Source organism: Engystomops pustulosus, chromosome 6 (genome assembly GCF_040894005.1).
Source record: "Engystomops pustulosus chromosome 6, aEngPut4.maternal, whole genome shotgun sequence".
Taxonomy (NCBI): Eukaryota; Metazoa; Chordata; class Amphibia; order Anura; family Leptodactylidae; genus Engystomops; species Engystomops pustulosus.
In genome coordinates, this window is record NC_092416.1 from 143,601,965 (window position 1) to 143,619,272 (window position 17,308).

A 17,308-nucleotide genomic window follows, 5' to 3' on the forward strand; every position below is an offset into this window, starting at 1 on the left:
CACCCAGGTTGGACAGAAACTATTGCTGTTCACTGAAAAATTGCAGACAATTGTGCAATATTTTAGCAACCAGAGGATTAGACTAGTAAAACAGCGGATGCAGGACTAGTTGTGAGCGGTGGGACTCAACGGCTCCAGGAGGGGTTACAGCCCAAGTCTTTTGGTGCTAAGTAGATGCCCAACAAAGCACTTCTGGGTTAATTCACAATTACAGACAATCCATTTTACACATACAGCCATTGTAATACAGAAGATCCAATATGAAAGCATGTATTGTGCATTATGGTAGTTATAGGGAACAGTAAAAGAAATCTATCTTGTTGTGTTAGGCTTAAAAGTAAATGTGGTACAAGGCATTAAATTTTTTTGCTGCAAATTATGAATTCTGTTGTAAAAAGACTGATAAATTGTCCCACGATGCCGAGGGCTCTGTAGTGTTGTTCAGCAAGTACTGTGCACAACCATATAGCCTACGTGTACCTCAATGAGTATGGAAACCCTCCAGAGGCCTAGGATGGGGAAGGCAAAAAAATAACACATCATCCAATGATGATGGGCCCAATACCAGAAAAACTGTAGCAATGCAGGAACTGGAGTGGGGTATGTGTTGTATTTTTTTATTACCCAGGTCCCAGCCCCAGGGATTTCATATTCAAGCCTCTTTAACCATGAGACTTAACACTCCACCATCTGTGTAGCTTTACGTAAGCAGGATGTCTGGAAAATTTATGGGGAAAAAAAGAGAATTTATGAATCTCCTGAACCAACATTTTGCTTGAAAAAACTAATTATGACCAAATACAGTCACAGCTATACAACAAGGCAGTGGCCACACTACACCACAAATCTATTGGTAAAATGAGGCCTGGGAAGCTGAAGCTGTAGAAAATCTTTACAATATCTGGAGAAATCTGATATACTATTCAACAAGTGATCATGACAACCTTCAGGCAGTATACTAGTATATCATTAACACCTATATAATCTTGCCTGGGTTACTCTTCTTTTAAATCTTACCTTCTATATCATCTGATCACCTACCTGTTTTTCACTTGCTTACAGAGAGTTAAACTTTCCTTTGATTTCCCTTTCTATGGGCATCCATTGAAGCACATCACTATAGCTACTGGAGGTAAGAGAAATACATTACTGTGGTTTTCTTATTCATGCTTATACCAGTTATATTTAAGGCTATTTGTAATATTTTATTTATCCTCAGGTTTTATCTTTATGGGTGATGTCCTGCATAGTATGCTTACTGCAACGCAGTATGTAGCACCACTAATGGCAAACTTCAACCCAAAATACTCCAATGAATCTACAATCAGGTACAAGGACAATGGTAAGTGCATTATAAGACACTGTGGGGGTCATTATTAAGAGCCCGATTCGCGTTTTCCCGACGTGTTACCCGAATATTTCCGATTTGCGCCGATTGTACCTGAATTGCCCCGGGATTGTGGCGCACGCGATCAGATTGTGGTGCATCGGCGCCGGCATGCACGCGACGGAAATCGGGGGGCGTGGCCGAACGAAAACCCGACGTATTCGGAAAAACCGCCGCATTAAAAAACCGAAAAAGTGTCGCTTGGGGAGCGCTTACCTTCACCTGGTCCGAGGTGGTACATTCCGGCGCGATGAGATGACTTTCAGCGCAGCAGCGCCACCTGGTGGACGGCGGAGGAACTGCCATCATAAATCCCGGCCGGACCCGAATCTAGAGCAGAGAACGCGCCGCTGGATCGCGAATGGACCGGGTAAGTAAATTTGCCCCTGTAACTGTATATAGTGATACCTCTACAAAAGGCCAGCCATATAGTTTTACAAACATTGAGGGGAGTAGTTTCTATAACGGGGTAATTTATGGGCTTTTACTATTATTTAGCCCTCTCAAAGTGACTTGAAATCTGAGCAGGTCCCTTGAATGTATGATTTTGCGGTTTTCATGAAAATGTGAAAAATCGCACCTAAAGTTCAAAGCCCCATAACATCCTACAAAAATGAGAGGATGCATAAAAAACATGGCAGAATAAAGCAGACTTTCGATAAATGTTAGTTGTTGGAAAAGTAGAACATTTAAAATTTTGAAAATCGAGAAGTTTTGCAAATTTTCCCCAAATATCTGTCCTTTTTTATAAATAAACACAGCACATAACACCAAAAATTTTCAACTAACATGAAGTATAGTGTCATGAGAAAACAATTTCAAAATCACTTGGATGTGTTATAGCGTTCTGAAGTTATAACCCCTTAGGGTCCATGCACACTAACATATGGGGAACGTATATACGGCCGCATATACGTCCCCCATAGTTGTTTATGGTGCCCAGGCTTAGTAAGGTGAGCACAATATGTGCTCACTGTACCGTGTCTGCTCTATCTTTGGACGTAAGAACGGCCGTGCGGCTCTATCCTCTATGGAGAGAAGAGGGCCGAGCAGCGCTCGCTTCTACTCCTCTCCAGCGCGCCCGACTTGTGCTCGTGCGGCTGGGCACATGTTAGATTGCAAGAACCCTTATAGTGACTTATGTCAGATTTCAAAAAATAGGCTGTGTCACAATTACTGCTGTTAACACCCAGGGGCTCCCTTCTGCTACCTGACAGGGACTAACCACCCATGTACACCAGGAGTGCCCCAGGGGGACCATCTACCATACTACAACTTTCCTCTAATTTTCTAGCTTCTACCCTGCTGGGGCTGTTAGGGGTGGATGAGGCCTAGTTTAGGACCAAGCCACGGTCACACCGGTCGTAAGGCCATTACCAAGCCAATTACAGAGAACTCCAGGACTGCTACCTAACAGCTTTAAATGGTAAAACTGCTGACAAATTCCCATTGAGCCCCACTATAGTGAATAGTTTAGTGCGATTTTGGCAACTGAGCATGTGAAAATCTCCTTTTATCCCACATGAAATGTTCTTTCTGCAACAAGTATATACACATTAACCCATTCAATGCTCTAAACCACCTGGGATGCAGACAATGGGGACAGTTATCCAGTTTTCTAGAGTACAGTCCCTGAAATAATCACAATGGCTTGCAAACTGCCAGGCATTGCAATTATTATTTCCCTTTTCACCAGTTCCGAACCAAGCTGGTGTGATGGGGGCCGCTGCTGGCGGTGAAGTGGCATTCTAGCTCACTACAGCTAGCGACCATTCAAGCTGAGCAGTCGCAGGGCATGGTGAAGATCTGTATGCTGCACAACCCAGCCAGCAGATATATCAGGAGAGCGGAGATGGGGAATGATAAATGACCCCCAATAACATTTGCAGCAAAAAAAACCTGTATTTTTCTACTATATTCTTAACTGCTTTATAAATTAATATGTGGCTTTATCATATTTATTCAATAATGTGCTGTTTTGCCTGGCACCTATATAGCTAGAAGGGAACAATGGACACATTGAAATCAATACAAGTTGAAAGCTGAAAGTTATGGGAAAGGAGATGGATGCCAAAGTTCCTCACCAGGGTCCATGTGCCTTTACAAATGCCAATACATGGTCCTAAAGTGGATTAATTGTGTTGAATATGAAGATGTGCAAAGAAAAATGTTTACACCATGTAACACAAACAAATCTTAGGACTGTCTCTTTGACAGGTACATGTGTTGTGGTTCAATGGGACAAAGTCCGCCTTCATGAAAGAGAAAACGCTGGAAACTTCACCTTTCTTGCTGCCCTATTTAAGGATGGGCACATTGTGTTTGGGTACAAAGAGGTACATGTGGTAATTCTGTTACTGAAAAATTGTATATTCCTAATGGAAATTGCATTTTGTTTTGAGCTGGCTGCAATACAAACATGACTATGCATTAATCAGCAAATAAGAGCTGTCCTGTTGTAGAGAGGTGTCATAAAGTTATAAATTCCTTTACCCCTTCCTTGAAATATGAGGGGTGGTGAGCGCGCTGTACATTACTCATTTGGCCCTCACTCACTGGCGCCATAATTTGCCCCGGCCCCCTCGTACCAGGAGATGTTGTACACGAAAAATCAGTAGGCTCCATGGTGTGTCATTCGGTTCCCAAGTGAGATTTATCACTCTGACATACAGAAGTGTTTAGTACAGAGGCAAGAATTTTAATGTAGAAAGCAACAAGTAGCTGTGCCATTTGAAAAATAACATTGATTTTTATTACTTAACATAAAACAACATAATTATCAATGGTGAACCATTACAAGACGTGGCATTCACATTTCCTCCTGGTTACTATCTTACAAATGGATCCTAAACTGATCTTTAGTCACGAGCCCATAAGCAGAAAGCCCTGACATTCTGCAAATAATACAAATGTGTTTTGATTTATAAGAAATGTTCTATTACCATTAATGACCAAGCTCATATAGTACTGCTTTTTTGTGTGTGCACTGTGTAATAGACAAGATCGATCATAGTTTTCATGAGATTTCTTTGCTTTCCATGTTTCTATATTTACACAAAAATACCACATATAAGTCACAGATAAATCACATAAATGTATTTGTTTGGACTGCAAAAGTTGTAAGATCCTGTTGAGTTAGGGCCACGTATGTTTGTAAGCTTAAAGGGAACCTGTCAGTAGAAATTGATCTAATAAACCACTACCAGTATGTTGTCATACAGCTTTATACCTTCCTGAACGGGTTTCTTTAGTGCAGTGGCATCATCCAAAAAAAAAAAAAAAATCAACCTTGAAGTGATATACAAATTGGTTGTGTAAAGAGAAAAAGTTAAAACAAACCTGTCAGCAGGAATGGGATTTTCAGCTGGCGACAGGTTCCAATAACCTATGTTGTGCTTATTTTAAAAATGCCTTTGTCAGCTTTCTGAATAATTTCAGTAGTTTATATAAGTTTAATTCACATTACCTGGCAGCAGAGTGTGGGGAGTACTGGGGAGGGGGGGTGGGAGTTTGGTAGCCACAGCCTGTGTCTCTATTGGATCCTTTCACCAGCTAAAAATTACATTCATGGTGACTGATTTGCTTTAAGCCATGAAATCAAGCTTCCACTACCCCAGACAACCTCCTCTGCTGTGAATGTCATCATACACCAGAATCAGGAGGGCCGTTTTTTATTAAAAAAAAAAATTTTTATTCTTGTTTTTACAAAATTTAAACAAACGCTCAAACGCATATAAATGACAGTGAAATCATTTACATCTCATACATGTGTTAAATCCCAGAGTATCGAATACCTTAAGCATATTAGTCTAGATACAAATATACACAGTGGACCGCATTTTCGTCGGGTCTCCTGGTGATTTCCGCATTTTGAAGGTTTTTTTTGGCGCACGCGATCGGATTTTGGCGCAATGGTGGCAACTTTCATGCGACACAAATCGGGGAAGCAACAGATGCAAGAAATCGCCCATCAGTGCCATTAAATATTACGTCTTAATGTATGCATACCTGAATCCGGAGGGCCGTTTAGTGATGTCCCTGGACATAGGGGTGTCAAACACAGCAAAGCGGACATTCAGAAGTGGGGAGAGCTTGACTTCAGTGCTAAACTCTCTGCCTCCATGACTACACAAAAATGTTTTATATTATTTCAAAGTTTATTTTCTGGATGAAGCCACCACACTAGGTCATGAAAGAAACATCATCTGGAAGGTGTTAAAATTTCTGCTGACCTAAAGGTGGTAAATTTCTGCTGACCTAAATTTCTTTAGGAAGAATTGTGCAAAAAGGGTGAACATCGTCTCCCTTAGGGGATCTGCAAACAGTAAGGATATGATTAGGATTTTGCATCAGTATTTTTTAGCCAAAACCAGCAATGGTCCAAAACATGTAAGGCTAAGTTCACACTACCATGCAAATCTCTGTTCCTTACCTCTGTTAAAAAAAGTAAAGCACGGAGGTTTAATGGATATTTAACATATTAATTAAAATTCCCATTGACATGAATGTAAATTGTATGTTATCCTTATGTTCCGTTTAGGCAAGTATCTATTACCAATCCGCTTTTTGGCAGGAAAAAATGATGGTGGCTGCAGGACTTTTCCTCCTTTTCAAAGAAAACACATGGATAACGGACACTTGCCAAAATAACAATAACAAATTATATAAATAAGACAAGGATGTCAATGGGATTTTTAACTGATACTTTAAACCTTTGTTCTTTACCTTTTTTAACAGCGGTAAGGAACAGAGGTTATACGGTAGTGTGAACTTAGGCTTACAGATGCAGATCAAATCCTGACTGTGTGCTCCCAATATATAAATGTCTTCATTTTACCAAATGACTCTGGAATACAAGAATACACTAATAGCATGGTGTCTTACTGGGACTACCAGCAATCAATTGTAATTTTAAGGGGAGACTCAAAGAAGTGTTCAACATCCTAATGTCCTACAAATAAACGATGAGTAATGTACAAAAACCTATCGATCTTCTAGAATTACATAGACTCTCTGTCACTGTCCTCTTTTATACAGATTATAGATTTGTAGAGGGGATGATCCCATAGTAACTCATCTGAAAGTTGATGAAAGAAAGTTGATGAAAGAAAATGACTGTGTATGCAGATGGCTTAGTTATTTTTCTTGTCTCTTTAACCTCACGGCTAAATGGCTAATAATTTTCAGACATCTTTCAATACTTAGAATTCTACGTGAAAACACTGATCTATGATCCTAACTCCTCTGCAGATTCCACTGCAAGTACAAAGCATCAGTCCTGAGCAGCACCCCGTGAAATCTGGCCTTTCCGACGCCTTTGTAGTTGTTGACCCTTTTCTAAATGATTCAGGCAAGTCAATAAATATTAATACTAAAATCAGTCAAAAACCTCCATTGTGATAAGCATCCAAAATCACCTTGTTGGCAAACACAAGATTAAAGCACCACAAGTGCCCTAAATAGTCTTACCTTCTGCATTTGCATAAAATACATTTCCATGGGTACTTACCTCAATGTAATCCTGCACAACCACATTGCGTATATCTAGCAATGAGAATAAGCTGCATTCTCATTCACATGTAATTGAGATATTCACCATCAATGTTTACTTTATTAATCGTAAAATCAATGATTTTAGAAATTTAGAGACTAAATTTAATAATAACGCTGATGAACCTCCAAACCAATTCTGTGTTTAAAAAGAATACTCTCTTATGGAATTAGAGGTTAAAATGAAGACATGCATTTATTTTTATTTTCCTGCTATCTTACAGAATCCCAGAGGCGCTATATCTACGAGTATCATCGGGTACAAGTGGACCTTGATAAGATAAAGAGTCAAACAGTTGTGGAATTCACCCCTTTACCAAGTAATAACATGACAGTACATATAATGTTAATCCAATTCTAGAATTTTACTGTTCACTTTCATTCTTTGTTAAACTTTTTGTAAGAGTCTCTTCATATGCAGTGCATGCTTAGCTTTAACGGGCCACGAAAGCTGCCATTTCAGTTAAGTGGTTCAAGGCCTCTATTGTCAGAGGTAGAAAGAGTGTTTTTATGGTTCCCCCATAAGCATTGTCAGTGGTCCCTAATATGTAACTAAAACTTTAAAGCTACTTTATATCTGAAATAAATAGAGCAGGTGATAATAGTAAACTTTGTAACATACTTTATTATGTAAAGCTGCTTCTCTGTGCCTTTTTCTGCTTATTACTCCTGCTGTGAGCAGTGAATTGAAAGCCTTGTGAGGTCCCTCCACCTCAGACAAATAACAAGGCCAGTGATTAACTCTTTTCTTACATAGAGCATACTTCACTTGATGATTCAGCTATGTGATGAGAGTAGAGCAGAGGGTATCCATAAGTTAAGTCATCAGACACATTATTAGGCTCTTTTATCTCTCAGCTGTCAGTGGACACAGGAGAGAAATCTAATTTACAGAAAATGCTTAAAAAGGGAAGGAAAGGCGGGGAGAAGAAATAAATGGGAACATATTCTTTGCATAAAGTATATAACAAAGTTTATTACAATATTCATCAGCTCTATTTATTCATGCAATTTGGTGAAAGTTTTGTTATGCTTTAACTGCTAATGAACAGTTACATTTCCTCCTGCCTCAGCTATAGTGCTAAAAACATTATATTAAAAAAAATAGAGATGCAAGATTAAAAAGCATTGCCCTTATCTCTAAATGCTTCCTTTCCTTGACTGCAATAATAAAAAAATCTGTTTGTAAAACTATATTTGAAGGGAACCGTCACCACATTTTTCACATATACAGGTAGTGGCAGGTTCCTATAGAGCTCTAGTAACTATCTGACACCCTGCTATTAGCTAAAAAGTTTCCCTCAGATCCCCATAAAATCAGAGTTATAATCTAGCCTGGTTTCTAGGGATCTTTGGAGAGAGTCGAGGGCGTGGCCTGTCATGTGACCAGGGTGACATCAACTTAAAATTAGCAAACTGTACCCCATGTACATATCTCACCACATAAAACAATCACAGCAGCCTGCATGGACTTCTACTCTTCTCCACGCAAGCTGCTGTGATTTCATGAGATACAATACGCTGTGATTTCATGAGATATATGCTTAGTGTACTGTTTTCTAATGCTAAAAACCTAAAAGACCTGCGATGATGTCACCCTGGTCAAATGACATTACAGCTGCATACAGAGTTAGGATGGAGAGAAGCTGCTGGATTCAGCCTGAGGAGGCCACGCCCACCTGACTCACTGTAGCCATGCTTACCAGGTAAAACTATAAAGTTGAATATATGGGAATCTTGGGAATTATTTTTAGCTAAAAGAAAGGTGTAATTTAGTTACTAGGCCTCTATGGGAAACTGTCCCTACCTGTATTTGTGAAAAATGTGGTGACAGGTTACCTTTAACTCACCTGATGTGGGTCCATCACACTAAGTGAGTCCAATGAAGCCCTGCATATTCAGTGGTTACTGCACTGCCCTGCCTCTTTGTTCCTGATTGACAGGTCTCACTGCTAGGACATGCTGCTGTCTGGAACATTGAGAGTGAGCTCTGTTAAATCACTGGCTACTTAATGTCATGTGACCAGGGTGATGTCATCTAAGGTCCTGTAACATTTACAGTTTACCCCATGTATGTATCTGTTGTATTTGTTGTCATGATCACATGACAACAAAGTAGCCTCCATGGAGAATGGTGAGGAGTAAAAGTCCATGGAGGCCATGATACTGGAATGTGATCAGACACATACATAGGGAGACGTAATAATAACTAGGTAAAAGCCAAGCAGGACACGCCCTCTCTGATGCCAGTAAATATTAGATAAAGTTGATTTATGGGGACGCAAGGAAAACAATTCTTAGCTAAAAGAAGGGTGTTAGTTATCTAATAGGGCTCTATGGGACCTGTCACTAGCTGTATTTGTGAAAATGTGGTGACATGTTCCCTTTAAATTTATATTGGGGATGCAAAAATAAAAATGATACCTAGTTTATTTTCACTTTTTTTTTAAAGTTGAACTCAAATTATATTGCAATAACAAGAGATTCCTTCTTTTTTCAACCTGTCTGCAAAAAACACCAACCAAGATTATCTCAAGAACAGGAATCCCCTAGCCCCTTTCCCACAGATGGGCCAATTGCAGAGTTAAAGGGGTTGTCCGAGTTTAAAAAAAAATATATATATATATGTGGCCGGGAGGGGAGTGACTAAAACAATAAAGCTGTACTTACCTCCGGTGCCCTCCGGTATCCGTGGCCGGGTACGCCTATCCGTCCCTATACACAGCATTGTGTATGGGGGCCGGAAGGTTGTCGGGTTGTCGGAACTGAGTCCAGCGCTGCTCCGGCGGTCATGTTTGTTTACATGGCGCCCGGACCAGAGCGACAGCAGCGCTGGATACCGGAGGTAAGTACAGCTTTATTGTTTTAGTCACCCCCCTCCCGGCCACATATATTTTATTATTTTTTTAAACTCGGACAACCCCTTTAAGTCAGGTCACTCTCTATGCGAGGTTATAAAAGCACGAACATAGCCAAGTGCATAGACTAGGCTATTTTCAATGCTCCCACAGACCAGAATACATAGTAGCTGTGCATGTGCAGAAAACTCTGTGTTCATGCAAGGGGGGTCAGGGAACCTCTGTTTTTTCCACAAATCAATAGCTCTTGGGATGTAAAACAACTTTGCCTTTTATCTTTATTACTTTACTTATACAGCAGTTTCTTTGCTATGGCCCTCAGATTATCTGAGTGCTGCAATAGCTGCCTCCTCTGCATGTGCTTACAAGCCCTGAAGTCCATAGTATTAACAAACTCTATAGACTCCTGTTGCTCCCTGTTGACAGAGGAGGACATCATGTGACAGAGTTCTTTCTGTGTATGTAGCAGAGCAGGATGTGTTCAGAGTTTTGGATATAGATGTCTCCTGCACAGAATAGTGAAGTACAAGATCTTCCATGTTCTCTCTCAGTCCGTCCAACCCAGTATGTGATTATACAGAACTTTCTCTGTTGCACTCTGCATCTCATGCTGAAGCCCTTCCTCCACTTTGCAGTCTGCACTTTGAAGATAAGCTACATCATGCAAATAGTTTACATATGATTTATTTCACGTATTACATGTTCCCTGCTCCTCCATGTGATAGAAGCTGCCAGGCTGTCACCATATACAGTACATGCTGTATGTGCACTGTGCAGTGTTCACTGAATTTACTTGTGGGAAACTAAATGTATTTTAGCTAAATTACTTTTAGAGAGAACACAAGGCATCATGGGATCTGTGGGCAAGCTAACTGGCCTCAACATGAGGGCATAGACTGACAGATATTAGTCTCCGCCCACTTCACCTCTGGTCAAACACTTTAAGAACAGAAAATTCCACAACTTTGGAAAGAAAAGGGTGAGCAGCACAAAGTAGCCATCATTCTGTTTGTTTTCAAAGGGGTAATCACATATAATAATTTGGTAAAATCATTCCAACTTTACAGTTACGCTTTAATAGATTAAATATGCATAAATATGATAAATATGTTCTTTCTGGAAATAGCATAATGTGTGAAAAGACACTTATATACAAACATCAGATGAATGTTCCAATTATACTGTCATACCTGCTTTGAATAAGATAACAATAGTTGAAATTAGAAGCCTCAATGTTTTTATCTGAATGGAAATACAGCACCATAATGGTAACTTTCACGATGATCTTCATTTAGCAGCCCAGTGCTTGACTTGTATTGTTGTGGAGCTTCACAGTAATTAGATGCGTGGTGCACGTATGATGATATAATGCACAGGGAATAGAGACAGTACTGTGTGTAAGAAAACATATATGAAAGTATAAGTGGATGTGTTCTTCTTTTATTATCTATTCAGCATAAGGCACATAAGAAAACCACATACACATAGTAAATAAAATAAAGAATCTCAAGCAGATGTTCCAATCGTTTTAACTGCTTACCTGATGTATCTGGTTCAGCAGGCTACATCAGTGTGGGCAGAACTCCACTTCAGAATACAAAAGCAGATAACAACAGTACAGTGCCTGCACCCATACATTTTGGAAATATTCCTATACATTGAAGCTGCTAAGGAAATTTCCTTACACGGTTACTGGAAAATCGCACAAGGAATTACACAACTATTAGTTACTGCTGGCATGTTTATAATGTATATTGCTGGCATTTCCCCCATTTCTGTGCGTTTCCTTCCTTTAGCATTAAAAATCTTCAATGGCAAACATGAAGTGATCTCCATTGTTTCTAATTAAATTCATGATCCTGTAGGAAACAAGCAGGTGACTTAAAACAATGAGCTTTATGCACTTGATGTGACACTAAAGATCTGCACTGTTTTCTAATCCAGCATGCCTGCAGTACACGACCTGCGACCAGTGCCTGACCTTTACCTCCAGCCTCAATTGCAGCTGGTGCCACGTCCTACAAAGGTGAGCCCAATTAAGGAGGGAAAATTGGCACCTGCAGATAATCTAAGGGAGGTGGCAGACGTTAGCGTTTTTAACCAGTTTTTAGGCCATTTTCAAGCAGTCCGTTAAAAAACGCATGCAGTTTTTTAAACGGACTGCTTAAAAACGGCCTAAAAACGGGTTCAAAAGGCCATGTGTGCCACCACCCTAAGGCCGTCTTACTGTTGATTTGCAATGAATCATTTTCTCTGTTATTTCATGAAGATGTTCCAGTGGTATTGACCGTTATCGACAGGACTGGATAACATACGGATGTGAGAAAGAGGTGTGTACGGAAAAGTAATCTAAGAGATTGTAATAATGTATTATAGAAAAATAACTAAATAAAGTATTTTTTCTACTCCAAAGGCCCAAAGCACATCATGTGAGGATTACATAGATTTTTACACACCAGCTGATAGCACCATCCAAACCTCCTCTCCTGAAATGGACTCCACACCAAATCCTTCCATGGATCCTACTACAGAAGGTAAGGTATAAAGCAGCATTTAAACTAAATCTACCATAAGTAATCTACTTGCTGAACATTATTTTAGTAATGTGGAAATCCCCAGCATAGGCAACTCAGGGCATGTAATAGCCTCTGTGAGCTCCGGGGGCTAAGGCTATACACACCCTAGTTGCCCTGCAGAGCTGCCTCCTTGTCTGCTGTGAGCGTGGTTGTAGCTACATGTGACCACACACAGAATCAATGACGCCAGCAGAGGACCAGGAGCTACAGCACATTCACAGTAGGCAAGGAGGCAGCTCTACAGTGCAATTGGGGCATGTAACAGCCTTAGGGTGATGGCACACGTGGCGTTTTGAATGTGTTTTTGGGTCGTTTTTTGAGCAGCCTGTCAAAAAACACATGCGTTAAAAAACACGTGCGTTTTTTTAAAAAAACTCATGCGTTTTTTGAAAACGCATGCGTTTTTGACTAGTTTCAATTAAGATAATTGGTCAAACCTGTCATGCGTTTTTGACGGACTGCTTAAAAACAGGCCAAAAACGCCACGTGTGCCATCACCCTTAGGCTCCAGCGCTCACAGAGGCTATTACATGCCGCAAGTTTCTGCAGCTAATATGCAAATTAGTAAAATAACATTTTTAAGGATAAAAGATGCATACTAGGGAATGATACAGCCATGACGAACCTAACAAGCGATCTACTTCAGTAAGTAGATTCCCAATGGTAGATTTCCTTAAAAGCTCATTCACACATGTTTTTTTTATTATTATACTGTAGGTAATTTCCAAGGATAGCATACTGACCATTTTAGTCTATTGTGTTTATTCTTATTTCCATTAGTTTTTCTTTCAATTGAGCAGCTGTCCTTTGAAAAATGTTTGGTGCATGTCCAAATTTTTTTACATTTGTGGACCACGGAGTTCAATAGAAATTACTGGGTCCAGAAAAAAAAACTGTTCAAAGGATGTGAAAAAAACCAGATGTGGATACAATACTGCCACAAAATATGTCAATACGTCATAAGCGATCAGGGCAAGCCCCTCCCTGTTCTGACTGAATTGTGTTTCAAAACACAATTTAACCGGAATGTCTGAACGAAGTCTTTCATTATTTTGGTTACTACTCGTACAATGTAGACATATCAAGCCGATATAACAGAGGCTGCCATTGGTATGAAGGTATATGTTTATACGGTCACACAGGCATTTCTTTAAAATACACTATAACTGAGGAAATGAGTCACCAAAGAGTCCCCTAGAAAGGTTTAAATTCCAGACTATGTGGGTACACTGCAAAAGTGAGCATCTAGTGAACCATGTTTTTATATTCCCAACCGTGTGAAAGCTAGTGAGAACACATATTACATGAAACACTTTACATTATAGAATACTTCTTTTAGATTGAACCAAGCAAGTACAGTATAGGTTTCAAAATTGGAAATCACATATATTTACCCTATTTCTAAATCTCTTATTTTGTTTTTGTGTAGATGATACAAAAACAAAGCATCAGGGAGATGGTGAGTAGACGCACATGTATGGTGGATGATTGGAGGGTAACTTTTTTTTAAAAGGGGTTGTTCGACTTTATTAAAAAATCTAGAGGTGGGCTGGGGGGAGATGCTGTAAACAAAAAAATAAACATGTACTTACCTTCTCCAGCACTCCCGGTCTCCAACGCTGCCATCCTTCAGAGCTGTGCCCCTGTTTGTTTACAGGGGCAGGCACGCTCAGCTCCGGTAGGGGATAACTCTGATAAAATCCACTGTCGCAGTACTATAGCTCTGATGGATTGCAGCATGGGAGGCCAGCATGTTGTTTATTTTTAGAAAGGATAAGTGCAATTAATAATAGTAACCTTTGTAATATTCTTTTCACTTTGCCTGTAAAGAGCAGTGCTTCTGTAAACAGTTATTAAGTCCATACACAGCAGGTACAGTGGGTTGCGAAAGTATTCATTACTACTTGAACTGTCTATCCATTGCATTTGCCTAAACGTGCAAGTTATTGATTTTTTAATTTGATAGAGTAACACAAAGTATCAAGTATTTGTGAAGTGTAAAGAAAATGCTGTGTTTTTGTAAAAACAGGTCAGGTCAGTTGGAGAACATTTGTGAACAGCAGCCACAGATTCTCAATGGGGTTTAAGGGGCCATTTTACACATCAATTTGCTTTGATGTTCATTTGTAGACATTGTTGTACATTTAGGGTATGTGCCCTGCAGGAAGCTGAGCCTCAGTCTAAGGTCTTTTGCAGCCTCTAACAGGTTTTGCTCCAGGATTGCCCTGCATTTAGCTCCATTCATCTTTCTATTAACTCTGAAGAATTTCCAAGTCCCTGTTGAAGCAGAACATCCCCGTGGCATGATGCTGCCACCACCACGGCTAATGGCTGTGTGTTCAGGCTGATGTTGGTTTTCCTCCATACATAGCATTTGGCATTTAGGCCACAAAGTTTTACTCTGATCTGATCAGAGCAACTTCTTCCATACACCTGCTGCGTCCCCTACATAACCTTTTGTAAACTGAAAACACCAGTTACAAATATCCTACAATACACAATAAGCCCACTGCTACTCTCTCTCACCTAGTGTTTACATATATGCTTCATGTTATGTATGATGGATAGAACTGCTGGGGCTATAATTTTAAAATCTAACCCTAAAATGTAATTTGCTGCAACTTTATCCTGGTGTGTTCCTTCATGATGCTGTTTGCTCACTAATGTTCTCGCATCAAATCTCTGAGGTTCATAAAATAGCTTCATTTAAACTGAGAATAAGTCACATAAATATGTATGCTATAAATAAGGTTGCCTTTGATGGCAACTAGACACAATGGGGGTCATTTACTAAGGGCCTTGCTGGTTCTTTCTAGTGCACTAGGCATCATGCCACACAAATTGGGGGGCCTTCCGGCGCTCAGTCGGACCGTGCGCCACATTAAACATGCAAATTCTGTTGCATACCCTATGTTAAAGGTGCACCACAAAAAGGTTGGTGAACTGTCGGGCCAGTGCAGGGAAGCCACAGATTCATGATTTCTGGTGCACGTTCTTAATCAATATGTGCCCAATGGATTTTATTTAGTGGTATAAAAGTACCAATTTCAGTCATTTCATGTGCAACATTTTGCAGAAGCAGAATATAATTTTCTTTACACTTCACAAATACCTTATACTTTGTGTTGCTCTACGACAAAAATATCAATAAATTACATTGCATTTTGTGAAAGTAACATTTAAAAATGAGTGCCGCTCCCTCTGCAGACACTGAAGTCGACGTTTGACCGCCGTGTATAAGGGGCTATATATCCGTGTTAGTTCCGGGGGTGTGATGTCCTGCAAACTTCTTAGGGTGAAGACACACATGGCGTTTTGGGGCAGTTTTTGGGCCGTTTTTACTAAGTGCGTTTTAAGATTGTTAAAAACGCATGCGTTAAAAAACGCATCCGTTTTTTAAAAACTCATGCGTTTTTTGAAAATGCATCCGTTTTTGTCCGTTTTTCCGAAATTGCGCAATGAAAACGATCTGAAAACGCACTTAGTAAAAACGGCCCAAAAACGCCATGTGTGTCTTCACCCTTAGGGTGCAGCAACATGTGGAGTTTGTATTGGGTTTACAAACACAATGCAACCAGCCCGGGACAGGGCTGTCTTGCATTTAAACAATTCAATGGAAGTGCATATGCAATTGGGCAGAGCCCTGCTCGCTTGCATTCCATTTGTAAATGCAATACTAACGCCACGCGTAACAAATCACACTTCAAAATGGTGGTATTTAATATTCCATGCTGTGTACTGGGAAGCGGGAAAAAAAATCCAAATGCAGTGAAATTGGTAAAACTGCATTTGTGCCGTATTCTTGTGGGCTTGGATGTTACGGATTTCACTGTACGCCCCAAATGACATGTCTACTTTATTCTTTGGGTCGGTACGATTACGAGGATACCAAATTTGTATAGGTTGTATAATGTTTTCATACATTTTTTTTAAAAAACCTCCTATACAAAAAATTTTGGGGGGATTTTGCCATCTTCTGGCGCCAATAACTTTTTTTATACTTTGATTTACGGAGCTGTGGGTGGTGTCGTTATTTGCGGATTTTGATGACGTTTACAATGTTATCATTTTTAGGACTATGCAAGCTTTTGATCACTTTTTATAGAATTTTTAATTTTTTTTTAAATGGCAAAAAAAGTGGCATTTTCGACTCTGGGAGTGATTTTCCGTTACGGGGTTAAACGCAGTGAAAACCTGTTATCATATTTTGATAGATAGGGCATTTGCTGGCACCGATCATGGGTGTTACCGGTAAGCCTTTGATGCAATATGCAGCAAAGACTTACCGGCTATGGAGAGGGCTCAGCACGTGAGCCCTGCACGTGACATAATACTACGTCACATGTCGGTAAGGGGTTAAAGTTACATGGGCTGGATTTATTTGAATAAAGGAAGGTAGGTCGTGGGAATCTTTCAGTCCACTATGGGTGCTTCCCCCAATCCAAGGTGTTCTCAGGTGAGGCCATGCTCTTATTTTCTTGCAGTCTGTTTCTTCCCCACAAACCCCCCAGAAGTACCGTATATACTCGAGTATAAACAGTACTTTATTCTGCTCTTTAATTGTAACCGTGTAAAACTGTAACTGTTTAATTGTTCCTTCTCTTTCAATTCTTTTCTTATGATGTCACACTGGAGGGCTGTGGTTTCTTTGCAGAGGGACAAAGAATTAGAAAAGAAGGAATTGGACAAAATTAAAAAACAGGATAAGAGAGTTTGTGGGGAAGGAGTGAGGGAAGAGGGAAACTTCAGAATAAGGGACATAAGGGAACCACATACAAATAACAGGTAAAATAGAGGGTTTGGGGCATATTTTGCCTCACTTACCTCTCCAGGTTCCAGTGGCGTCTCCCGCGGCTCTGTAAAATTTAAAGGGCCAGTGCGCCGCTAATTGGGGCTCGCTGCCTGCCAATTCTGTTAAATATCCCCCCCCCTTCCTG

The 17,308-nt window shown here is 40.0% G+C and overlaps 2 protein-coding genes across 11 annotated transcripts in view; one reads left to right on the top strand and one right to left on the bottom strand.

Moving 5' to 3' along the window:
* The window catches only part of LOC140064538 (uncharacterized), an 83,038-nt gene that overhangs the window by 32,396 nt on the left and 33,334 nt on the right, over positions 1-17,308 (bottom strand). For 5 of the 10 annotated variants that reach the window (XR_011847770.1, XM_072111547.1, XM_072111543.1 and 2 more), the window contains exons 1-2: positions 10,986-11,211; positions 1,042-1,126 (exon numbers count right to left, since the gene is read on the bottom strand). The exons of 1 other annotated variant lie outside the window; for it this stretch is intronic. The gene's annotated coding sequence lies outside the window, so the exon portion shown is untranslated. Of the gene's footprint in view, positions 1-1,041; positions 1,127-10,985; positions 11,212-17,308 lie in introns of those variants that run through there. 4 more of the 10 variants (XR_011847771.1, XR_011847769.1, XM_072111549.1 and 1 more) reach the window with 4 other exon arrangements.
* Positions 1-17,308, top strand: part of PLXDC1 (plexin domain containing 1) — a 45,155-nt gene that overhangs the window by 13,926 nt on the left and 13,921 nt on the right. Inside the window, exons 4-12 of the mRNA XM_072111536.1 lie at positions 1,063-1,132; positions 1,220-1,342; positions 3,605-3,723; positions 6,638-6,737; positions 7,162-7,257; positions 11,740-11,821; positions 12,065-12,125; positions 12,209-12,329; positions 13,801-13,830. Of these exons, the coding sequence (XP_071967637.1) occupies positions 1,063-1,132; positions 1,220-1,342; positions 3,605-3,723; positions 6,638-6,737; positions 7,162-7,257; positions 11,740-11,821; positions 12,065-12,125; positions 12,209-12,329; positions 13,801-13,830 (802 nt within the window). The remainder of the gene's footprint in view (positions 1-1,062; positions 1,133-1,219; positions 1,343-3,604; positions 3,724-6,637; positions 6,738-7,161; positions 7,258-11,739; positions 11,822-12,064; positions 12,126-12,208; positions 12,330-13,800; positions 13,831-17,308) is intronic.